The sequence below is a fragment of the Daphnia pulex genome, chromosome 3, assembly GCF_021134715.1.
Source record: "Daphnia pulex isolate KAP4 chromosome 3, ASM2113471v1".
In the NCBI taxonomy this organism is placed as follows: Eukaryota; Metazoa; Arthropoda; class Branchiopoda; order Diplostraca; family Daphniidae; genus Daphnia; species Daphnia pulex.
The window spans coordinates 697,440-722,468 of record NC_060019.1 but is presented as its reverse complement, the minus strand read 5'-3'; the positions used below and the strand labels follow the sequence as shown (position 1 = coordinate 722,468).

Below are 25,029 nucleotides of genomic sequence, written 5' to 3'. Positions count from 1 at the left end.
AAGAATAAAAATGGTAATTCTTTCATGTGATTTTCGTAGAACATTGTGTGTCGCCTCTGATGATGCCGCTAAAGTATCAATGTAGCGACATAACATTTTACGACGTTGTCCATAAAACTGGCGGAGTCGTTCCAAAAGTGGACGGATCGTGCCAGAGCGACGCAGTAGAGACGGGCAGCAAGTTGTCGCTGGCCCCACCAGATCGTTTCACGACAACGACGACATCACCTTTGCGACAACCCATCGATCCAGCAAACTTTTCTTCCGCCGAGGTAAAGGTGGGGGGGAGGTGCTGTGTGTCGTTATAAATTTATCCAGCGGAGTTCTTTTTTGAAGGATCGGTGGGCGGCGGAGTTTAAGTTAGATCATCATTTTGTTAGTCAATTAAGATTTTTTTCAAAGAGGGCCAGTCGTGAGTTGGTGGCTCTATTGTGTACGAAAAATCCAGCACCTTCTTCTATATGCCGTTACACACTCCGGTCCGGCACTATACCCTGCGCCTTTTATTGTTAATAATACACGTGGAAAGAATGGCGCACGCAGTATAGGAACATCGTTATTATTTTCACGAACCAACGTCATACTGGGCGGCGGCACAGCGAGTCGTGATGGCCTTCCGTGAGTCAACAGTGGCCCGGGACGCATATAAATGTCGACGGGACTTATTTGTGCAAAAAGAGCTGCCGGCGGCACGTTTCAACTATTATTTACTACTACGACTACTACTGTACTACTACGATTTATATTTAGAGTTGTTGTGTGTGTATTTCCCTGGCCACCACCACCACCCGCCACGCTATACAGCGAAATATTGATCACATTAAGCGACTATCCTTGTCCGTTGGGCTAATGATAGTCCAACTCGCCGATGTTTTCTATCAAGTCGACGGGGGGTCTGCCGGAATAAAAAATATCGCGGACAGAGTCGTTAAAGTTCTGGGCCGACATTCAACGGGTAAATCGGACTGAAATTGTTGTCTGGTTTGGCCTTGAGGGCCCGTGGATTAAAAAAAAAGTAGACTAGGACTCGGGTCGGGCCCGTTTTGTTTAAACAAAGTTGTGTTAGTTCGCCAAACGATTCGCTTTGGGGCTCGGCTGCAAACTTTCTAACCCTTCGGCCACTTTTGTCTAGACGCACGAAATCATTTAGCATTAGGATTCGGTATTTTAAGTTGTATACGTTTGATGTTTATTCAATTTTGCCTTCCATCATAAAAATATAAGTGAAAAGACCAAAGTGAAATTTATTGAATTGTAAATATTCCCGAACCACAATCCCCATTCAAGTAAATTGAATTAACCCGACATCTAAACGGGAGACATTTTAATCGCTGAATTTTTTTTTGTCATTTCGGAACGCAAATTGCTCCATCACACCACTTGATTTTAAAAATCAAAGAAAAATTAAATGCGCGCCAAAAATAAAAATTTCAAAACCCCCAAAAGCTTTACCATTGAACTACCGCAATCGGTTCCGGGGAGAGCTGGACCAGAAGTAAAGAAGCCATCGCGGTTTGGTGTTTTACATTTCAGCGAGTTGCAAGACGCCTGAAAAGTAGTAAAAATGACGACATTGAACGAATTGAATTAGCCGTGAAATAATTTGAATTGTTGGTTTACGGCAATATCGGCGCTAGTGGCGAAGTAAGCAAAAGCGGCTGGATCCCGCAAGAGTAGGCGACATTGCTCATCGGCCGGCCACGACTGGCCGGGTCTATCTCCGTATTTGTCGTCGTTATAATCGGGGTAGTTGGCAGTAGGCAGATCGTTCATGCAAGTTTCCCTATTTTGGACACGATTGGAATAGTAAAAGAGTTATTATCGAAAATCGACTATCTTTGAAAATGTCATTTACGTGACTTTGGCAAGTGCTGCTGCACTGCAGGTAGACCAGGTAGCCTCTCCTACTACACCGCGAGATGGACTCATGATAAATCCTACAAGAAAATTACGCAAGTATAGTGGTAGAAAATTTTAAAATTTAGTTTAATTTTGTTTGTAATAATCAACCTTCTGTAGTGCAGTTGTTTCCAGAGCTGTCGTGGCTCATACCCAAACTGGAAAATCAAAATTTAGTATTAACCCCATCACTTGTTTAATTACAGGATTCAAATTTTTAACTCACTTGTGGCCAATTTCATGTGCCATTACGTAAACCGAAGTGAATCCGGTGGAAGGATACGGTTGGCCCTGCTGATTCGTGACACCGAACTCTCCGATGACACAGTTGTAAATGTTAGTGCAAACGCCAGTGACAGTGGACAAACCTAAAGAGAAAAAAAAAATAATTAATTTGCCCAAGGTAATTTTTTTAAATGTAATTTTGTTGAATACCCATTGTGACGTAATTATTTTTGCCGCCCTCAACTGCATAGAAATCAAGACCAGATAAAAGAAGTGCCATATCCCAATGTTCGGCATCGCTGTCGGACGGTTTGTTTAATTTCGTCTGAAAAGAGCAGAAGGAATCGAGAAGTTTTCCTCGATCTCCACTGCTGATCAAATGAATTGGTGCCTTTTCGTGAAATTCCATGTAGACGATTGTGAAGTCGATTCGTTGGCCCAGACTAGGCAGATGGTACAGCGCTTGCATCTTTACCATTAAAACAACTTTGGTCATTTTCTCCAAAATTGGTTTTAACTTTTAATTCATTACTAACCGCATTGACAAAGGTAAGAATCAGTTCACGAAGTTTCCCATATTCTTTGACTCCTAAATACGGCATAAACAGACCCACTGCCATGTAATCAACAAAGATTCCTAGTTCGATGATTTTGTTCGGCGCAGTTCTGTCCTTGTTGTCATTCCTGGAATTTCCCTTTGCATCGGAGATGGTTTTAGATTTGTCGCCAATGGCGATCTGTTTATCAATCAGATTAACTTCCATCTGTGTGAAAACAAATCAAATAAGGAAAACTACTATTTAAATTGACAGCAACTGACTCTTACCGGCATTGTTTCTTGAGGAATGTCTGGTTTCATTTGAGAACGAAGCTCTAATTTTTAATGTGAGAAAGGTATACATAATAATTTTATTAACATTTGACAACATTGAGCCATTTAGAATTACTTTGGAGTTCAACCTGGTGAGCTCTTAGGCGTTCGTATGGATCGACGGAACGGAGAATGTGGGCCCCAACAATCGAGTTGTCGTTTTCAGGAATCGAACGGAGCATCTGACGAAGTCGCACAGGAATCGGTAGAATCTACAAATATCTCTCTCCATCGATCACGTAACCGCGCTACTCAAATATTTCCATTAGTTCTTAACTATTCCGTTGTTTTTTTAATTACAAATTTTTACAATGTCATTTTTAGTGCAGTGACTGAGAGCCGCAACTATTCCGCCATCGATGTTGAGGAAATGACATTCTCGACGATGTTCCTCCTCAATCTCTTTGACCTGCTCTCCGCTGCTCCTCACCACCGTCTTCATACGCGGCGCCATGAGAAAGTTATTCGGTCGCACTTTGAGGTTGTAGTTCCTATGAAATGAATCGACTGAAAACCCATTCAACATTAATTTCTATTAACTAATTGTTTCATACTTTCCGTTGGCAGCGAAAGAATAATGGGCGTGATTTTCACGAGGGCCACTCCGCTTCGTTTTGGGACTGGCGTTCTGTTGAAGAGGATCTTCGGGCACGAAACTTCGATGCCGGCGGATGTAGACGACCTCGTACTCATCGACTTGTGACGAATTGTCCACGCCGAATGTCCGTCCCAACTCGTCGACATTCATCAACGTGTGCAAAGTGCGCAACAACTAATACAGAAAAGTAAGTGAAATTGTCATTCCCTCAGTTAATAGTCGATTTACCTCTGAGGGCTGTGGAAGCACTCTAGCGGATGCCAAACCGATGGCAGACAAGAACAGAATCCACCGCATAGTTATTAGCTGCTCTCAAACAGTTGTGATGTAAAAAGCGAACTGGCATCGATTAATGTAGAATATTTCGCCTTTGAAAGGGTGTACGTGCTAGATATAATCTAGTGTATTCACAGCTGTTGCAGTTGTTTTGGATGCGCACAACTCAAATATATGTCTGCAAAGCTACCTTTACAAATTGTTTTGAATCTAAAATTCGCTCGTTTTTGGTTTGACATTTAATCTAAAGTTTTATAGAGGAAGTGATTAACGTGAATTTTTTGCAATTTTGTGAACGCGCTGATATTCAAGATTACTCGTTGATCACTTCATCTATAGTCTATAGTTCGGCATTGCATAAAAACGGACAATATAGCTTTCGATTCAAACGCTATTCAACTTCCGATTATTTTGCAATTTAGCCTTTAAGAATTGGTTCTCAATGCTTTAGCCAATAAGAATTTACGTTTCAATTAACGGTTCAATTTTTGTGGAGTAAATTACTCTATATTTTTAGTTAAATTTGGTTCTGGGTTAATTGACACGAACTCAAACACCTGCGCAACAAAACACCTGTGCTGTTCTGTCGGAACGGGACAGAATAACAAGTGATAGACAGTGGCAACCTTAATCATGACGGTGTGATACAAACGAACATATTTGCCCAGCTTTTATTCGGTTTCTATACGAATACCGGAATACTTAGCATCAGCTGTTTTTTTTTTTTCGTATGTCTGCAACTCTGTTGCTGCTAGCGATCGTCTAATCCCGTTTTCAAATTTCTATCGCGGTTAATTTGAAAATGTTTCGGAAAATTCGCCGAAAAGTTTCGAATTTCATTTTTATTGTGATTTGATTTCTTATGAATCAGACTGAAAAGCGTTGTATGCGGAATGAAAATCTTTTTTACACTGCCTTTTCCAATTCAGTCCATTTTGCATTCGAGAAATTCAGCTTGTTTTGTTTCTTTTCAGCGATAAAAGATCTAAATGGAATTTTTTCGTGTGAATGTAAGTTAAAAACAGCAGTGGCTGGTGGCCTGGAACAAATTGTCGTCGTGTAGGCATGATTGACGAAAATAACCACTGTCGGAATAGGCAGTTTGCATGACCATAATGTCATAATGGAATCGGTGATCGGCAGACGTCACGTGACATTCGACGGGGCATGTGAACGGAGCAAACATGTGACCATCTCTCACATGTAAACTCAATTTTGCCTTCTGCTGCGCAGTGCATTTGACAAAACGTTCTGCGCAATTTTTCGCTGTAAACTTTATTGGCCTGACATTTAATTGTATTTATTGCGCCAACAGGCAAGTAAAAAGCGCAGCATGCGATTCAATTGTTTCGTATGGGTTTTCGAGTTTTCCATCCACAAGTCAAAACAACGTCAACACATAGTTGTACAATCATGTGCTATTTTGTATTTTTTTTAAGTCGTTTTGAAGAAAGTTCAACAGGATTTTTACTTTTTCTTTTCAGTATTTCGCATAACACGTAAGATTTAATTGTATCTTACTATCCATATATTAATTTTGAAGGCCACGCTAGTTTAGTTATTAAAATACTTTAAGTCTTGGTTGTTCTCCACGTGAAATAATTTGATGACATTGGTATGATCCAACATTTTCAGAGCCTTCTCTTCCTGTTCATTGCTTATTGCGGCATCCCGCAAAAGAATTCGTTTGACTGCAACTTTAACTTCACCCCAAACACCTTCATAAACAGTGCCGTATACTCCCTTTCCTAAAACCTTATGGCGATCAAAAGACAACATGCTAACAAACGAACTGTCTGCTAATTTGCGAAATGCACTCGACAAAGCTTCACGTTTCACTAAAGGGTGTGGTCTTCAGAGCGTGAAATTGAACAGAACCGACTAAAAATCAACTCGTGTCTAGATAATAACTTCGATAATCATAATCGTACGATTTGAAAATGTAGCTTTGTTACATCTTTATCTTATCTTGGTCGATTTGAAATCGACCTAACTTTATCTCTTTGCAAGCATTACTTGACATACTTGATAACAGGCATAGTTTTGTTTTTGTATTTTTTTTTTTTACAATCCGTAAGAAACTTCTAACATTTTTCTGGTATTGCGATATGGACATATAGTTGCTCTGCTCCTTCTTATACATAAAAGAACAATGAAGCATATATTATTAATGGCCACACTACCGTGAGGATTTTCTTTTCATTTGGCAGCAAAAACTAAGTGGTGTAACTACGACCTTAATTTTGTGTCGTCGGCTGAATTTACTTAATTAGGCCCTATCCCAATGCGACAATTCGGGAGAATCTCGGGAACATATGCCTGTATCCACTATAAAAAGATTGAGAGAGAGGCAGAGCTTAAAATAGAAGAGATCAAAGAGAATGTAGAGATGAAAGAGAAAATAGAACCTGATCCAAGTTTTTTAAATGTTAATTCAGATTGCTTCTTATCATTGATCACATAAGCTACTTGTTGATGCATATGAGTACAGTTTGTTCACACTATTAATATGTAACCATCTTCTTTGTGCAGGTTTGAGGCCTCAGTCAACCATCACAAACGGAACAAGAAATTTAATTTGTGCTTGTGCTGTTCTTGACCCTGTCACCAGCAACAAGCCCTCATCGCTTGGGTAATTAGGATTTTCAGTATTCTTATTAACTTGTGACCTGCTAGATATTTTTAATGATGCATTACTTGCATGAATGCAATGTGTCACACGGGAACCTTTTATTCTTATCTTAATTGAAAGTTATGGTTTACCCGCTGTCTCATTTTCAACTTGTTCTTAATACATATTGTTTCTGACAATATTTTTCGTAACTAAATTTTTGTTTTTGTTTAGATAAACAGTACCCCATTTCGGATTCGAGAATCTTCTGATGTCGTTCGAGTTCTTCCCCTTTCTTAAAATGTCCTTGTGAACTCCCATGTGAGGTGTGGGTGTATTCACGAGGACACCCTTTTTCCCTCCTGGTGGATTCAACTATTCGGTGGATGGATGAAGCACTTGGGGATGGATGCCTGGCTGTATTTCCCAGGCTAAAAGGTAGGAAACAATGTCTCTATTCTTCCTTTGTGACTTTTGGGTTGCTTTGATTTCCTGAGCTATGAGACCCGAACTGTTTTCTCTTTCATCGTTTTTTGTTACCTCAGTCAGGGTTAGGATTTATTAAATTAATCATTGGTAGAACGACTACAAATTTAGATTTTTGTACTCACAACTTTGTCTGTGGGTTAACAATCAAATTCAAAAATATTTGAACCTTCCACACTTGAAGCAAAGTGCAACCAGAACATTTTCTAGCCTAGACGAACTTGGCGCTACACCAGCACTTGCTCGTAAATTCGATAGATGGCAGCCGTCGTCGGTTTCCTATAACTAACATTATGAATCAGTGTTATCGTGAGAAATCAATTTACGTGTAATCGGGATTTATTCAAATTGACTTGGTCTCACAGGCACGATGAGAGCAAAACTTTGATTTTATATTATTCATATAGAATTATAAAAAAGGGAATTGTATTGTGAGACAAAAGAGAAGGAAATTAATAAGCGAAAATGTTCTCGTCTGCGTTGGACCAGAGTTCCAGGTTTTGTGTTGGGCGCGTCTGAATGGTTGGCTGATTCCGGGGTACAGGTCGACACGGGACTCAACATCAGCTCATTATTGACATTTGCCATTACTAGAATTTTGTACTGGCGAAACCAGCGGGCGCTGGTTCGATCAGCAGAGGCCATAACTTCTCCACAGGATAAACAGCAGAACACCTTTCGATTACAGGTTTTATTAGCTTGACTGCTTGAATGAATACTGCTCTACTTATCTACACCACTATTCCTGCCAGAAAAATCGATGCAGATCGTATTAAAATTCATTTGAAATCATGTTAGATTAAATCATGTTTCAAATTAGAATCAAAACAAATTTAACCCAAAACAACATTTTATTCCGTAGTTAGTTTTGAAGTTGTATTAACTTACGGCTGGTTAGATTTGCAGAAGCCATCTTCTCCTCAGTCAACATATAGACGAAGAATGAAGAATGTATAGGCTTCTTTTTGGTCGTATTTGGTTGAAAAGGTGGAGCCTTTATCTTAACGACTATACGACGCTGAATTCCTGTTAATAAGCCTTTCTATTTTTCACCGACGTTTGGCAATTTCCGTGCAGCATTTTTCTTCCGCGAATCGCTTAAAACAATCCGCTGCTATTCATGCAGTATGACTGCAGTATGACGCTTTGGGGGAAGAAAGGGGGTTATCGCCTGAGTGAAAACTTTATTGTATTATTACTTCATACGGGTAGGCTGCAAATCTTTTCTACTCATCAAATTGACTCGTACGACCCCCTCATAAAGCCGATGTATTACCGCCTACTAATGCTCTTGCTCTCTGGCTATTTATACACGTTCTGAAGCTCTTGGGGGTATCAGCAAATATGTCAGGGAAAATGAGGCACAAATAGTGAAAGATAAAGGAGAATGAGAGAGGTACCGAGAAGAGTTATCTTATGATGCACGCACGTTCCATTTAGACGCAAAAGAACGCGGGAGCGTTGTGCCCGCACTTTTCTCTCTCTTGGGAAGTTGTTGCCACCAGTCTGAGAGTAGAGGTGGAAAGTCTTTCCGTGTCTGTCAATCAAGAAGTAATGAATCCAACCCTTGACAGTACACGGCCGCCAGGCTTTTCATTCTTTTATTATTGCCAAAGTAAATAAACGAGGCTATATGAGGAGAGATGCCGGTGATTAACAAACGCAATACGGTAGTGCAGGCGTTTCATTACTTATTTTTGTTAAGAGGCTGCAACAAGACAAACGGAAGAATAACTGAAACTAACATGTCGTCAAGACTCATCAAAAAGTCATATTTTGTATGTGTTTGGTTAATAATGAGGTAGAATATATCGTAAAAGTAAATCATTTGGCCACTATATTTCCGACATAGGCTGCCGATTTTCAAAAGCCAAAACAATTCCCGCAATTCCCAATGAAATTTTTACATTTTGTAGTTAATTATCATAGACAAACCGGACACACTTTGCGAATTCTTCAGACTTTAATTTGATTGATCGTGCCGTTATCTGAAATTTAGTTATTTAACGTTGATTTCAGAAACCAACACGAATTTTCGTGCAGATGTCGTCCACAGCATGTCCCACAATGATTGTGAGATCCCCTTTGTTCAAAAATAATTTTCTCGCCCCTACAATTTTTAAACCTCCAGTGAGAACATTTCGTTCCAATTTTCCCGGTATTTTCCTTAAGATTTGTACGGTAGCCTACGAGTTGGTATGAGTAACAGTATTCAACATTACCCGATCGCTTTTAATTTGAAAGATTTACTGTTCAATGAAATCAACATTTCCCGAAATGAGAACTTCTTTAACTTTTAATTCTGTATCAGACCAACTTTGGGATCTTGGTTTCTTTAACCCTTTCTTCTTTTCGAAAGCTCAGATACGACTTCCGTTTAGAATTCTTTCAAAAAACATTGGAATTTTGGCCCAGTTTGAATTCGTTTGTTAAACTCTTATCTATTATCGTTGTTGAAACAGAATAGACATAAATTACATAACGGCAATGAAAAAGACAACAAACAAATTGATTTTATTTTATGAATTTTATTGATCTGTACAGTCATGCAATATGACGCATCGAAAAAAAAAGAAAAAAAAAGAAAAAAAAAATGCAAATTTTCCAAAACTGAAATTCAGCCAATCCTCTTCAAAACCAAACCCAAATTACTCCCCCTCCAAAGCAAGACTCAACCCCGACGAAGAGATGTTATTCCTCGCCGTGAGTTCAAGAATGACCTGAGGTCCTGCTGAATTCCCTCGACTTTTTCTTTTCGCTTTAAATCCAGAAGGGACCTGAGATCTTTACCCTCCCCAGCAGTCACGTTCGGTTTGGACCCAATTCCCGTCAATTCCACGATCCGGCCGCGGTCGGACGAGTTCACGACCAATAAGTTCTTCAAACGGTTTCCGCGATCGGGTTGACGGGTCTGGTGTCCTTTTCCGTTGCTGCCAGTTGGTAAGGTCTTGAATCGGTTGGTGTTCCGGACGGACAGGTGCTGATTCGGTTCGGGATTAGTAGCGATGCGACGTTGGCGATTGTTCGATTTGTCTCGTGGCAAGTTACGCCCAATCTCCTCGACGTCTTCATCAACTTCCATTCCGTTACCTTTCAAGAGGGGACTGACACCTTCGTCCATTTTCGGGAGTTTGTTGGATCTTTTGAGACGAATCTTCTCTCCAACATTACGCAGCCCAACAACATTTAACTCGGAGGATGTTTTGTCCAAACAAATTCGTTGTGGTTTGCGGTGTCGAATATCTTCATCCTCGTACTCACAGGTGCGCTTTCGCTTCTCAGAATCAGACAAAGAAAGACATTGAAAGAGAAAACAGAGATCTGCCATTTTCAAATTTTAGTTTTGCAAACTGAAATTACTTTGTTCGAAACGGGCTTTCCTTTTATATGCCATGGCACTGCAGCCGTCGTTCGCAAAATGAATTTCCTCTCATTTTTCAAGTTTTATTAATTACATTTAAATTCCGAGCATTTATTATCATGGTATAATCAAAGGAAATATTATTTCAAACATATTTCAATTATTTTCAAGTAATTACATTGTTAAGATAATAATATTAAATGAAATTGTTTATTCAGCTACGTTAAACTTAAAAAAAAGCGCTAATGCTAGCCTCAACTGTAGTTTTCTTTTTGCCCAGTTGGAGTCTCTGTAGTCTGCAGGCATATTCGGCCAGCAGACGAATCTAGAGCTTGTCTTTTTGTTTTAAAAATGGCGACCATGTTTTGTTTTGCAATTTTAACCGCCTCTCAGACTCTTGTAACACGATTTCTGATCTGAAAAAGATTCATCAGGATGGTAATGAAGTTATTGTGTTAGTACTAGTCGATATGTTGATGTTTAATTTTACGAATTAACTAAAATTTAACATAGTAACAAACAGAAAAGATTCCAGTAGCATGCTGTAGTGAGGCAAAATGGATTGGATTTTTGGAGACATTGTTTGTAAGGTTGTTTGTTTTGATGTCCTCAATTTCAAGGTAGTAAATAGCATTTTGGGAAACCAATAGCAGCACTACTATGGAGTGCTGGTATTGTTACTGAAGCAACACCAAATACCTTCTAGCTCTTCGTTTCTAAAATTTGATGAAAAATTTAGGAAATGGCTGAAGCTAAAGAAGCTCGAGTTAACAGCCGATTAAGTTTCATGGAGGATGAATCCACCGTCTTGTATACCGTTTGAAATCTGCATAAGTCAAGTTAAAAAAATTTACTTATTCAAAAATCGTGTAGAATTTCGCATCTACTGGTGCAAATCGCCATTCGGTTTGATTGTTTATTTTTGGGTTTGTATCGATGCAGAGAACTCCGGTTTCATAACGAAATGGTTACCTTTTACTAGCCTAACAATTATTAAGAACAATTCATCTTATCGTCGTTGTTTTTTTATATGTTTTTACATTTATTTCAACGACATGTCTTCTTCTGAAGTTTTTGTATTTGTTTTCTTTTCCAATTAGTTCTGCAATTATTGGAGCAATAATTCAATAACTAATTTTGTTTCATTTTCTTTTTAGGTGTCCTTGTTTGGTCGAAGTATAGTGGCAACAAGGTCCGAATGTCTCCTCTTCCGGCCTGATCAAAGAGGAGTCAGGAGTCAGCTGATGGCGAAACAGACGTATGTTATTCCCCACATTCATAAGTTTTTGTTAATAAGTACATAAGTACAAGCTGGATAAGGACTTGTGACCAATCTTTCTGGTAGTAGATTAAAGGAATTTCCCTTTTTACAGTAGTCATGTCTTTTTTTGACCAAGGACGCGCGTTAAATTTAGACAAAAAAAGTTTGATGTCATTTTTCGATAACGGCGATTGCAATGGATTTATTTTTTGATGAAAGAAACGAATGCTTGGCTTGACAAGAGCTGCCGTTTTTATGGACATGTTGTTTGCGAGCTGATATTTTTAAAAGTTGACTAGGCACAAATTTGAATCCCGTATGGAAATTTTTTCGTTCCCAGTGACGTTGTTTACCGTCTGTTGAGATAAGAAAGCAATTTCCACCGAAACTTAGAACTAGCCATTAAACGAGATTGAATTGTCGTTCCTGTTCGATCATAACTGAAATTTTTCATAAACATGCAATCCCGTTGTCCGTTAAAAACACGAAAATTAAGTTTACGGTTCAAAAAGGTTAATAATGAAGAACACGTTGGTTATATTTTTAATCGACATTTTATTAATATGATAATGATATGATTTCGGCAAGAAAAAACAATTACTTGGCTGTAGCTGTCACGTCGCATGTCAGTCAACTTCCATCCGTTCTGCAATTGTTCCCTTATTCTTTCTTGCATATCTTCTTCTATGGTCCTTAACAGCGTCGTCGTAGAATGATTTGACAAGCAGTTGACATGCGGGAATATCGGGGAATGTCCAGTCAACTTCCATTGCTTCTGCGTTTGACGAATTGCTTTTGGTTTCAATTACGGGACTTGTGGGCCAATAAATTGTTCTGCAGATTTTTCGCATTCTCGTATTCGGTTTCTTCCACGAAGCGACAACTGCGACACGGCGTGATTTGACTCGAGATGATAAGCGAATCTTTTTGCTGGGTCTTTTTGCGGTTGTTTTTGCAGTAATTATCCAAGTAGCATTACGTTTTCTTTTCAACGAACGTCTGCCATTTTGACCATCGTCGTTGTCCACTTCCATTTTCTCATCGTCGTCCGAGTCATGGTCGACTTCCATGTCATCTGCACTAGGAGTTGTTCTTTGAGTTGCAACGGCGAGTTGTTTCATAATGTTTTGGTAAAAGAACACCATTGTCTATCGTTTAAGGTGGTCAGAAGTACTTGATAAATCTAGGTGAATCTCCACTGCATACTTAGATGTTGGAGATGCAGATGCTTTAAATAGGATCGTGCTGTGGGATGCGCGTTCGCACAGAAAATTTCATACCATTTTCTCATTTTTTAAGTATTTCTTTCTTTTAAACAATTGGAATTAGGAAATAATTGAAGCTTTAATTTTTCCACATGAATTTCAATCACATTTTTGTAGAAATTTAGTTGGAAAATTTTATTACAGGGTTAAAGCGATTCGAGCGTAATAAAGCTTCGTTCACACTCAGCCGTTTTTCTTGAACGAAGCTTAACTGGTCAGTCACAGTCAGTATTTTTTTTTTAAACGTCCACAGGTGACGATTTCGGCCATCAGGAGGCACAGTTTTGGTCTGGTTTTGTGGTTGAGCGCAGCTTGACAAAATTAAATAAATTATGATGTTTTACTTTAATTACTGTAGCTGACTTTTTTAATTTTTTTCTTTTTTAAAAAGTCATCGCTTCCAGGTTTGTTCAATGGTGTTTAAGTTTGGTGTTGCCGCAGGAGTGCAGAACAGTTTGCAGTCTATTTGCTGGTGTTAAATGTGCTTGAATTAAATCAAATTTTTCCTGTCTGTCTTGTCTTATTAGGGAAACCGCTGCCGTTATCAACACATCTGTCACGAAAAATACAACGCTAAAATATTCGAGTACTCGCACCAAGGAACGCTAAAATTCCTCTGCTTGTGTGATGAGTCTGATCTGAATGTTACATCCATGGCATTCTTTTTCAGCCTATTGTCTTTCACGTTTCGTTGCAGTTTTACGGGATTTTTAAGCTTTTTGAAACTATAGATTTCAGAATAAATATTGGAAATCTTCTCTTAATTGTTATCGTAGTTATTTTCTTAGCAATATGATGTAAAGGTGTAACTCATGTAATAAAAAGGTACCCAAGTCTCCCACCAGATGTTGTCGATTAATTTACCCAAGTCTCCCACCAGATGCTGTTGAATAATTCAACAACATCAACAATGGCCGCTTCCATTCACGTTGAATGTTATTGGTGTGTCTTGAAAAGGTTATTTATTTATCTTCATTTATTTCCATTGTGAAAAACTACGTGTAAAGTGCTTTAGCTCATTTAAAAGGTAAACATTTATAGTCTTAAATGGTGTACATCCATTAATATTATGGTTTTATGTAAAGGATTCAGACCATCAGTTCATTATCGTCTGGTGTACAATTCATATCTTATAGTAAATTGTCCAAACGCCGTTTGATTCTGAACACGTAGGTTTAATTTATATCCTATGGTTTTAAGTAGTATTCTTATCTCCTTTCTGTTTAATCATCATCATTATTTGTTATGATTTAGATTTCCGTGAACAGATCACATTCTTTAGGAATGGATATTGTGCGAGTGAAACTGGGAAGAAACATAAATTGTACTGCAACTCCTCCCTTAGTATGAAATGGATAAACAGGCCACAGTTAACAACAACAACAAAGGAATAATTACTTCCCGGATATGGCGAGTCGGCCACAGGTGTCAATCTCCAACGCAGTTTCTTTATTGAAATTATGCCCAGGTACCCAACAATTGACTTATTTTCGTAGGTTAGGTCTAGTTGCGTTAAACTCTGTCTGTGTAATAGTTTCCAAAATCAGGCCCTTCTTAGTTCTTACGCGCAAACGAAGTTTTACTTGGACGTTTCTTTTTTCTAACGCTAGATGGCTTTTTGATAATTTGCAGCTGTCAAAACAGTCAGTTTCAGTTACTTTGCACATCTCTTTAAACATTTATTGGCAGTTATTTTGTTGAAATATTTAGTGATAACTGACGATTACTATTCCAGCAACAAAGCTCACTTGTTAAATTTTCGATAATTGCTTTTTTTTTCTACTTCCGGTTTTCTCATTTCTGTCAGTAGTTCAGTAAATATTCATCTGACGCACAAAAGAACCACATATTCGTGATCTTCGTCAAATTTGTGGTAAAGTTCATGTTTTGTTTTTTACCTATGCGTACTTCGATTTTGACCAAATTTTGGATTTCGTTTAAATTACACCTTATCGACCCCAAATTTCACGTAGATCACGAATATTTAGTTTATTTTGATGACAGCTCAATGGTTAAGGCGCTATCGCTTACTTCCGGTATACTTCCGGGAAATTTGCATAAAACTAGCAAGTGAGCTTTGTTCTCTGTGCTAATCTCAAGATTGAATGCTAGGTTTTAGCAAACAAACATGCGATTTTCAAGTTTTGTGAGTATCTCAAGTCCAATCCTTTAAATAATGAGTCTTTATGCGTGTCTAATAGATGGCGTTTTAATTGTTTGTGTCAGTTATGGGCTCATGGCGGTTTGCTGTCAAAAGTTAAGCTAATATCTTTTCTTCGAAAATTAACAATGTATTTACTGGTAAATTCGAGTGATTTCATCTGTAAATTGTCGGTGATGTGTTCTATTCCGTTTATATGTTGTATAAACTTAATGTATCTCATCAACTTACAGGAGAAAACGTGTTGAAAGAGTCGTGCAGCTCACTGCTGTCGTTCAACCATTTATTTGTTCAAAATCATTGCATTCTACTGAATTTGCCATCAAAATGGAACAGGTTACAATCATTACTAGCTTTATTAATACAGTATTGCTGAAACATATATTCTTCTCATCTTTTATTAGGATTCATCATAATTGTCTGCTGTTTGTATTGGACTTGCTAGATCGCCAATCCCAGCCATGCCGATTTTTAGTGTACACTACTAACTTTTTAATTATTTCTAGATCATAGACGTCAAGCACATTGATAACACAAACTATAAACAAGGTGACTTATTGTTATTTTATTTACAGGTTCTTCATTACAGGTTTCTAACACATTGGCATGACAGATTTGACGAGAAGTCATATTTTGAAGAAAAAGGACAAGGACCAAACAGTCAACAAGGTTCCTTGTTTGCTAACCCGTTGGCTGCTACCCTTCAATCTCCCTGTTTACTTCCTTACACAGGTCCTATTGATTTGAGGTATTACTTTCTGTCGCTACAACCTCATTTGAATTTTATTGTCATCAAAATAAATGTTCATTCTGCTTTTACAGGGTAACTCTTTCGCTGCTGATCACATCAAGTCCTCAACTGTTATATACTGACGAGAGAATGCTGCAATTCAAGACTGATGGATTGTGTAGTTGTTAGATAAATGACAAGTGCATATCTGGGCTCCCTTCTTTTCTGTGGCCCCGTTTCCCTTACTAACCACTAACCAACGCCCGCCGGTGGTCATTCACCCGCTGTGAAACCAGGAGGAGGGGAGGGCTCTGGTCGAACGGGGACTTGGAAGGCGCGTGATCCGATGAAAACTTTTGGAGGGTCATGAGTCTAACCCGGAAGCCTAGTATGACTACATCTTCCCGGAAAAACTTGCCTCGTACTTCTCTCTTCTTCTCGGTCCAGATACATATCTCTGGGGGCCGTAGACATTTCCTATAACAGCATGTGCGAGTTAAAACAATGCATCCACTACCCAATGAAACAAATAGCCATGGTTTATTTTTTGTGGAAATCTCCGTCAGTCAAGTTACAAAGACGATGCAGATTTCCGTTAAATTAAACCATCGCTTTTTGTCTCATTGCCGCAGCGGTGGTGGCGGGTTGCGTTTAAACTCGTGCAGTAGTAAATTGCCTTGAACCGGACGCTCTGTTTATTGAAATTTTTGTACATTTAAAAAAAATAATAATAAAAAACAGTTTTATGTATTAAAAGTTTTATTTATTACAGACATTACAATGCTAGGGTTTAACATTGGTTTATTTGGATATGGTATAAATTTAGGGTTGGTAGGTGTGTGTTTGTGTGTGAAGAATTGGAAGGTATAAGTTTGTTGGGTTTGGGGATTAATTGGTAGGGATATGTTTGTAGGGTTAAAACTTAAAATTAACTGTTTTTATCCAAACTTGAAATATCCCCCTCTCCAACATCTTCCACTTTCCTTTCCCAATCCCGAAAACATGTTTATTACTTGCTAGACATAACTATCCCCATATTTTTTTTCCTTCTTAACATTTAACGGTAACACGACAACAGCACGGCCAATTGAATTTGATGCAGAAAGATCCATCACCAGCATAGGCTGCAACAAAGTACCACAGCGGACAGCAACTACGCGAACATACACGATAAACCTGTAACCGAAATTAAATGAATTAATCTTCACCATCAATTGAAATGCATTATGAAAGAATATGACTTGTCATAAAGTTTGCCATGCCAATTTAGAAATCTGTAATTTGGCTATAGTTGTAAATAAAAATAAGTCACCTGTTTATCATTGGTGTCATCAATGTGCTTGATGTCTATAATTTAAAAGAACAATTATAAAACAGTTTTCAGTATACACTTGAAATCGTCTCTTAAATATTAGATGGACGTATGTGCAGATCAATACTTTAAATACATAATAGACTACAACAAAGAAAATCCAGTGACATGACAAGTGAACTTACACATGAAACCACCGATCAGCTATCCAAGGTTCTCTAAAGAAGTGAATGATTGATTGGTTCATGCTGTGGTTGGTGATCTAGCAAGTCCAATACAAAGCACATATAATGATGAATCCTAATAAAAGAGTTATCAATGATAAATCCTGTAAATAAAAAAAGAAAAATAAGTCACCTTGTTTATAATTTGTGTCATCAAAGTGCTTGACATCTATGATCTAAAAGAATAAACAATTATCAGTATACACTAAAAAGCATCTCTTGAACATTAGATAGACATAAGTGGAGATCAATACTTTAAATACATATTAGACTGCAATGGAAAAAGTTCAGTGACATAACAAATGAAACCAACCAATCACTAATCCTATCTTCTCTCAAGAAGATGAAATGAGAGATTGGTCTATGCCGGGATTGGTGATCTAGCAAGTCCAATACAAACAGCAGATAATTATGACTCCTAATAAAAGACGAGAAGAATATATGTTTCAGCAATACATGAAATGGATAAAGCTAGTGTTGGTTATTACCTGTATCTTTTCGATTGTGCATTCAGTACAATACAATGATTTTGAACAAAATAGTTGACGGTAGGCTGCTTGACAGCCATAACCTAACTTGAAGTTGGGGATCTTCATCAACTCTGCATTGGCAAATTTACCGGGTGGTGTTGCCCCCGGAACAACATAGTCCTGATGCAAGGGCAGGGGGAAACTAGCTGGATGGAAAGATCTGGCAACTGGCGAAATTGAGGGCCAATCTTCATCAGTTGGCATTTTGTTGGAATGTGGAGGATGAACTGCTGCTCTCTTGTATACTTTGCGTCCGTATGATCTCATATTCAACGGCTTGTTGGGACTCAGATCCAGCGAACGGAATTCGTCATCTCCTAATAAATTTCAACAGAAAGCCGGTTACAGCCTTGCAGCACATGCCATTCACGTGTAAATAATCTAATGATACTAAGCGCCAGTTTGAAAATATGAAAGTTACCATCTGAATTTCTGAATTTCTTTTTTTTTGGCGAAATGATGTAGGATAATTAGAAATGGGTCTAATTGACACAAACACAAACTGCTGAAAATTACGGAAAACACGTAGGTTGACAATTGCAGACATTTTATTTCACTCTTTTTAGCAGACTAAAAGACGAGTTTCATCGCCATCTATGATTCACATTTACAACTACTGATGTGGAACAATAAGTCTCCGTTACGTATGACCGCCGCCATTTTTTTGTAGCACTGATTGTGATGTTGTTGATTGAACGGTATCGTTATCGTACGGCGTATTTTCCTTCCTTACAGTTTTCTTCATAAAAATGTTATTTCCTTTTTGGATTGTTAGATCTGTCTGAATCTTAATTATTTATGTGTGAATTTAGTTATATTATTTGTGTGGTAATTACTAATTAATTTCTAGTGATCATGTGGCCTACATTTTGCCAAGATGTCGTCTCTTTTTCCTGTACGTACCGGCTGTACGTTTTGTAAGAAACACTTCAGAACAAATCAGGTAAATATGTTCAACTTTCTAACTGTGAGACTTTGACTATGTCTTAACTTGCCTGTTGTAGAACTTTAGTTGTCTACCTTGGAAAAGCTTGCTAGCTGTAGGATCCTTTGCAACATATATTCCAAAGGATTGTGTAGTTAACTTTTACTTCTGTCATTTTTTTGTATTTTTGTCATTTGAGACGCTGTGTCCTTGATAGTAATTGATTCTTTTTTTTTTTTTTTTGATAGACAGCCTGGTAAAGTCTGAGCTTCGTCGTTGCTGCCCAATGTACTTATGGATTTGATGCAGCCAGCTGGTAAAGGGTGTTCCTCTTGCTACCTGTACTCGTTGTGTATTTCGTCAAATGAAGAAACATGAACAACTGAAGTAATTATTTCAATCAACTTTCTAATTGTCTGGCTGATTCAAAATCTTGCTTACTGTCACTGAGAGGTTCCATAGTTTATCTATACTTGTGTCATTTTTGTTATTATCGCGCGGGAATTTACTGCTAGATAGTAATTGATTTTTTTAAAGCAGGATCAGCAGGATCATCATCCTTCTTTGTTGTAGCTTAAATCACATTTAGTTTTTTTGTTTCAACAAAAGCCATCAGATATTGTTTTAAGAATATTTGGTTTAACTAAAACCACATAGAGCATCATTAATTGTCTTTTTTCAGAATGCATTTCAACTGATGCTGAAGATTAATTCATTTAATTTCGGTTACAGGTTTATCGTGTATGTTCGCGTAGTTGCTGTCCGCTGTGGTACTTTGTTGCAGCCTATGCTGGTGATGGATCTTTCTGCATCAAATTCAATTGGCCGTGCTGTTGTCGTGTTACCGTTAAATGTTAAGAAGGAAAAAAAATATGGGGATAGTTATGTCTAGCAAGTAATAAACATGTTTTCGGGATTGGGAAAGGAAAGTGGAAGATGTTGGAGAGGGGGATATTTCAAGTTTGGATAAAAACAGTTAATTTTAAGTTTTAACCCTACAAACATATCCCTACCAATTAATCCCCAAACCCAACAAACTTATACCTTCCAATTCTTCACACACAAACACACACCTACCAACCCTAAATTTATACCATATCCAAATAAACCAATGTTAAACCCTAGCATTGTAATGTCTGTAATAAATAAAACTTTTAATACATAAAACTGTTTTTTATTATTATTTTTTTTAAATGTACAAAAATTTCAATAAACAGAGCGTCCGGTTCAAGGCAATTTACTACTGCACGAGTTTAAACGCAACCCGCCACCACCGCTGCGGCAATGAGACAAAAAGCGATGGTTTAATTTAACGGAAATCTGCATCGTCTTTGTAACTTGACTGACGGAGATTTCCACAAAAAATAAACCATGGCTATTTGTTTCATTGGGTAGTGGATGCATTGTTTTAACTCGCACATGCTGTTATAGGAAATGTCTACGGCCCCCAGAGATATTTATCTGGACCGAGAAGAAGAGAGAAGTACGAGGCAAGTTTTTCCGGGAAGATGTAGTCATACTAGGCTTCCGGGTTAGACTCATGACCCTCCAAAAGTTTTCATCGGATCACGCGCCTTCCAAGTCCCCGTTCGACCAGAGCCCTCCCCTCCTCCTGGTTTCACAGCGGGTGAATGACCACCGGCGGGCGTTGGTTAGTGGTTAGTAAGGGAAACGGGGCCACAGAAAAGAAGGGAGCCCAGATATGCACTTGTCATTTATCTAACAACTACACAATCCATCAGTCTTGAATTGCAGCATTCTCTCGTCAGTATATAACAGTTGAGGACTTGATGTGATCAGCAGCGAAAGAGTTACCCTGTAAAAGCAGAATGAACATTTATTTTGATGACAATAAAATTCAAATGAGGTTGTAGCGACAGAAAGTAATACCTCAAATCAATAGGACCTGTGTAAGGAAGTAAACAGGGAGATTGAAGGGTAGCAGCCAACGGGTTAGCAAACAAGGAACCTTGTTGACTGTTTGGTCCTTGTCCTTTTTCTTCAAAATATGACTTCTCGTCAAATCTGTCATGCCAATGTGTTAGAAACCTGTAATGAAGAACCTGTAAATAAAATAACAATAAGTCACCTTGTTTATAGTTTGTGTTATCAATGTGCTTGACGTCTATGATCTAGAAATAATTAAAAAGTTAGTAGTGTACACTAAAAATCGGCATGGCTGGGATTGGCGATCTAGCAAGTCCAATACAAACAGCAGACAATTATGATGAATCCTAATAAAAGATGAGAAGAATATATGTTTCAGCAATACTGTATTAATAAAGCTAGTAATGATTGTAACCTGTTCCATTTTGATGGCAAATTCAGTAGAATGCAATGATTTTGAACAAATAAATGGTTGAACGACAGCAGTGAGCTGCACGACTCTTTCAACACGTTTTCTCCTGTAAGTTGATGAGATACATTAAGTTTATACAACATATAAACGGAATAGAACACATCACCGACAATTTACAGATGAAATCACTCGAATTTACCAGTAAATACATTGTTAATTTTCGAAGAAAAGATATTAGCTTAACTTTTGACAGCAAACCGCCATGAGCCCATAACTGACACAAACAATTAAAACGCCATCTATTAGACACGCATAAAGACTCATTATTTAAAGGATTGGACTTGAGATACTCACAAAACTTGAAAATCGCATGTTTGTTTGCTAAAACCTAGCATTCAATCTTGAGATTAGCACAGAGAACAAAGCTCACTTGCTAGTTTTATGCAAATTTCCCGGAAGTATACCGGAAGTAAGCGATAGCGCCTTAACCATTGAGCTGTCATCAAAATAAACTAAATATTCGTGATCTACGTGAAATTTGGGGTCGATAAGGTGTAATTTAAACGAAATCCAAAATTTGGTCAAAATCGAAGTACGCATAGGTAAAAAACAAAACATGAACTTTACCACAAATTTGACGAAGATCACGAATATGTGGTTCTTTTGTGCGTCAGATGAATATTTACTGAACTACTGACAGAAATGAGAAAACCGGAAGTAGAAAAAAAAAGCAATTATCGAAAATTTAACAAGTGAGCTTTGTTGCTGGAATAGTAATCGTCAGTTATCACTAAATATTTCAACAAAATAACTGCCAATAAATGTTTAAAGAGATGTGCAAAGTAACTGAAACTGACTGTTTTGACAGCTGCAAATTATCAAAAAGCCATCTAGCGTTAGAAAAAAGAAACGTCCAAGTAAAACTTCGTTTGCGCGTAAGAACTAAGAAGGGCCTGATTTTGGAAACTATTACACAGACAGAGTTTAACGCAACTAGACCTAACCTACGAAAATAAGTCAATTGTTGGGTACCTGGGCATAATTTCAATAAAGAAACTGCGTTGGAGATTGACACCTGTGGCCGACTCGCCATATCCGGGAAGTAATTATTCCTTTGTTGTTGTTGTTAACTGTGGCCTGTTTATCCATTTCATACTAAGGGAGGAGTTGCAGTACAATTTATGTTTCTTCCCAGTTTCACTCGCACAATATCCATTCCTAAAGAATGTGATCTGTTCACGGAAATCTAAATCATAACAAATAATGATGATGATTAAACAGAAAGGAGATAAGAATACTACTTAAAACCATAGGATATAAATTAAACCTACGTGTTCAGAATCAAACGGCGTTTGGACAATTTACTATAAGATATGAATTGTACACCAGACGATAATGAACTGATGGTCTGAATCCTTTACATAAAACCATAATATTAATGGATGTACACCATTTAAGACTATAAATGTTTACCTTTTAAATGAGCTAAAGCACTTTACACGTAGTTTTTCACAATGGAAATAAATGAAGATAAATAAATAACCTTTTCAAGACACACCAATAACATTCAACGTGAATGGAAGCGGCCATTGTTGATGTTGTTGAATTATTCAACAGCATCTGGTGGGAGACTTGGGTAAATTAATCGACAACATCTGGTGGGAGACTTGGGTACCTTTTTATTACATGAGTTACACCTTTACATCATATTGCTAAGAAAATAACTACGATAACAATTAAGAGAAGATTTCCAATATTTATTCTGAAATCTATAGTTTCAAAAAGCTTAAAAATCCCGTAAAACTGCAACGAAACGTGAAAGACAATAGGCTGAAAAAGAATGCCATGGATGTAACATTCAGATCAGACTCATCACACAAGCAGAGGAATTTTAGCGTTCCTTGGTGCGAGTACTCGAATATTTTAGCGTTGTATTTTTCGTGACAGATGTGTTGATAACGGCAGCGGTTTCCCTAATAAGACAAGACAGACAGGAAAAATTTGATTTAATTCAAGCACATTTAACACCAGCAAATAGACTGCAAACTGTTCTGCACTCCTGCGGCAACACCAAACTTAAACACCATTGAACAAACCTGGAAGCGATGACTTTTTAAAAAAGAAAAAAATTAAAAAAGTCAGCTACAGTAATTAAAGTAAAACATCATAATTTATTTAATTTTGTCAAGCTGCGCTCAACCACAAAACCAGACCAAAACTGTGCCTCCTGATGGCCGAAATCGTCACCTGTGGACGTTTAAAAAAAAAATACTGACTGTGACTGACCAGTTAAGCTTCGTTCAAGAAAAACGGCTGAGTGTGAACGAAGCTTTATTACGCTCGAATCGCTTTAACCCTGTAATAAAATTTTCCAACTAAATTTCTACAAAAATGTGATTGAAATTCATGTGGAAAAATTAAAGCTTCAATTATTTCCTAATTCCAATTGTTTAAAAGAAAGAAATACTTAAAAAATGAGAAAATGGTATGAAATTTTCTGTGCGAACGCGCATCCCACAGCACGATCCTATTTAAAGCATCTGCATCTCCAACATCTAAGTATGCAGTGGAGATTCACCTAGATTTATCAAGTACTTCTGACCACCTTAAACGATAGACAATGGTGTTCTTTTACCAAAACATTATGAAACAACTCGCCGTTGCAACTCAAAGAACAACTCCTAGTGCAGATGACATGGAAGTCGACCATGACTCGGACGACGATGAGAAAATGGAAGTGGACAACGACGATGGTCAAAATGGCAGACGTTCGTTGAAAAGAAAACGTAATGCTACTTGGATAATTACTGCAAAAACAACCGCAAAAAGACCCAGCAAAAAGATTCGCTTATCATCTCGAGTCAAATCACGCCGTGTCGCAGTTGTCGCTTCGTGGAAGAAACCGAATACGAGAATGCGAAAAATCTGCAGAACAATTTATTGGCCCACAAGTCCCGTAATTGAAACCAAAAGCAATTCGTCAAACGCAGAAGCAATGGAAGTTGACTGGACATTCCCCGATATTCCCGCATGTCAACTGCTTGTCAAATCATTCTACGACGACGCTGTTAAGGACCATAGAAGAAGATATGCAAGAAAGAATAAGGGAACAATTGCAGAACGGATGGAAGTTGACTGACATGCGACGTGACAGCTACAGCCAAGTAATTGTTTTTTCTTGCCGAAATCATATCATTATCATATTAATAAAATGTCGATTAAAAATATAACCAACGTGTTCTTCATTATTAACCTTTTTGAACCGTAAACTTAATTTTCGTGTTTTTAACGGACAACGGGATTGCATGTTTATGAAAAATTTCAGTTATGATCGAACAGGAACGACAATTCAATCTCGTTTAATGGCTAGTTCTAAGTTTCGGTGGAAATTGCTTTCTTATCTCAACAGACGGTAAACAACGTCACTGGGAACGAAAAAATTTCCATACGGGATTCAAATTTGTGCCTAGTCAACTTTTAAAAATATCAGCTCGCAAACAACATGTCCATAAAAACGGCAGCTCTTGTCAAGCCAAGCATTCGTTTCTTTCATCAAAAAATAAATCCATTGCAATCGCCGTTATCGAAAAATGACATCAAACTTTTTTATAGTCTAATTTAAACGCGCGTCCTTGGTCAAAAAAGACATGACTACTGTAAAAAGGGGAATTCCTTTAATCCACTACCAGAGAGATTGGTCACGAGTCTTTATCCAGCTTATTTAAAACAAAAACTTATGAATGTGGAATATGAAATGATAACATACGTCTGTTTCGCCATCAGCTGACTCCTGACTCCTCTTTGATCAGGGTGGAAGACGTTCGGACTTTGTTGACTTCGATCAAACAAGGACATCAAAATCAAGATAATGAAACAAAACTTAGTTACTGAATTATTGCTCAAATTGCATTCAATTTTCAATAAATATTAAAAACAAACTTCAGAAAACTGGCAAAATAAAATGTAAAACATATAAAGAACAACGACGATAAGAA

The 25,029-nt window shown here is 37.7% G+C and overlaps 3 protein-coding genes and 4 long non-coding RNA genes across 13 annotated transcripts; 4 read left to right on the top strand and 3 right to left on the bottom strand.

The window, feature by feature from the left end:
- Positions 1-1,165: 1,165 nt before the first annotated feature.
- On the bottom strand, positions 1,166-3,445 carry LOC124190808 (A disintegrin and metalloproteinase with thrombospondin motifs 18-like). Its single transcript, XM_046583660.1, has 11 exons — positions 3,306-3,445; positions 3,072-3,243; positions 2,951-2,997; positions 2,661-2,888; positions 2,335-2,593; positions 2,126-2,267; positions 2,011-2,057; positions 1,856-1,937; positions 1,621-1,783; positions 1,453-1,548; positions 1,166-1,379 (listed from the first exon to the last, which is right to left on the bottom strand). The coding sequence occupies exons 2-11, from the start codon at positions 3,175-3,177 to the stop codon at positions 1,347-1,349; spliced, it is 1,203 nt and encodes a 400-aa protein (XP_046439616.1). The 5' UTR covers positions 3,178-3,243; positions 3,306-3,445; the 3' UTR covers positions 1,166-1,346.
- Positions 3,366-6,501, top strand: LOC124190809. The gene is made up of 3 exons (XM_046583661.1): positions 3,366-3,476; positions 3,563-3,780; positions 6,402-6,501. The coding sequence occupies exons 1-3, from the start codon at positions 3,366-3,368 to the stop codon at positions 6,466-6,468; spliced, it is 396 nt and encodes a 131-aa protein (XP_046439617.1). The 3' UTR covers positions 6,469-6,501.
- Positions 6,502-10,536: 4,035 nt separating this feature from the next.
- LOC124190810 lies at positions 10,537-13,697 on the top strand. The gene is made up of 4 exons (XM_046583662.1): positions 10,537-10,765; positions 11,485-11,585; positions 13,245-13,257; positions 13,381-13,697. The coding sequence occupies exons 1-4, from the start codon at positions 10,763-10,765 to the stop codon at positions 13,582-13,584; spliced, it is 321 nt and encodes a 106-aa protein (XP_046439618.1). The 5' UTR covers positions 10,537-10,762; the 3' UTR covers positions 13,585-13,697.
- Positions 13,698-13,888: 191 nt separating this feature from the next.
- On the top strand, positions 13,889-15,956 carry LOC124190811. 2 transcript variants are annotated; one of them, XR_006873094.1, is made up of 6 exons: positions 13,889-14,022; positions 14,108-14,321; positions 15,248-15,350; positions 15,419-15,490; positions 15,590-15,762; positions 15,837-15,956. It is a non-coding gene; the product is annotated as an uncharacterized LOC124190811 (long non-coding RNA). The 2 variants fall into 2 exon arrangements; XR_006873095.1 differs by lacking the exons at positions 13,889-14,022; positions 14,108-14,321 and adding an exon at positions 14,845-15,154.
- A 529-nt stretch (positions 15,957-16,485) lies between these two features.
- Positions 16,486-18,389, bottom strand: LOC124190806. 2 transcript variants are annotated; one of them, XR_006873092.1, is made up of 7 exons: positions 18,232-18,389; positions 17,769-18,127; positions 17,594-17,698; positions 17,414-17,456; positions 17,242-17,356; positions 17,057-17,091; positions 16,486-16,920 (listed from the first exon to the last, which is right to left on the bottom strand). It is a non-coding gene; the product is annotated as an uncharacterized LOC124190806 (long non-coding RNA). The 2 variants fall into 2 exon arrangements; XR_006873093.1 differs by lacking the exon at positions 17,057-17,091 and having other exon boundaries at positions 17,414-17,698; positions 18,232-18,307.
- Positions 18,390-18,476: 87 nt separating this feature from the next.
- On the top strand, positions 18,477-19,902 carry LOC124190798. 3 transcript variants are annotated; one of them, XR_006873078.1, is made up of 4 exons: positions 18,477-18,508; positions 18,661-18,753; positions 18,984-19,122; positions 19,468-19,902. It is a non-coding gene; the product is annotated as an uncharacterized LOC124190798 (long non-coding RNA). The 3 variants fall into 3 exon arrangements; XR_006873079.1 differs by having other exon boundaries at positions 18,497-18,561; XR_006873080.1 differs by lacking the exon at positions 18,477-18,508 and adding an exon at positions 18,540-18,610.
- A 529-nt stretch (positions 19,903-20,431) lies between these two features.
- LOC124190797 lies at positions 20,432-24,891 on the bottom strand. 3 transcript variants are annotated; one of them, XR_006873077.1, is made up of 7 exons: positions 24,801-24,891; positions 22,508-23,143; positions 22,067-22,280; positions 21,038-21,140; positions 20,898-20,969; positions 20,626-20,798; positions 20,432-20,551 (listed from the first exon to the last, which is right to left on the bottom strand). It is a non-coding gene; the product is annotated as an uncharacterized LOC124190797 (long non-coding RNA). The 3 variants fall into 3 exon arrangements; XR_006873076.1 differs by having other exon boundaries at positions 22,508-23,007; XR_006873075.1 differs by lacking the exon at positions 24,801-24,891 and having other exon boundaries at positions 22,508-24,789.
- Between the last annotated feature and the right edge of the window lie 138 nt (positions 24,892-25,029).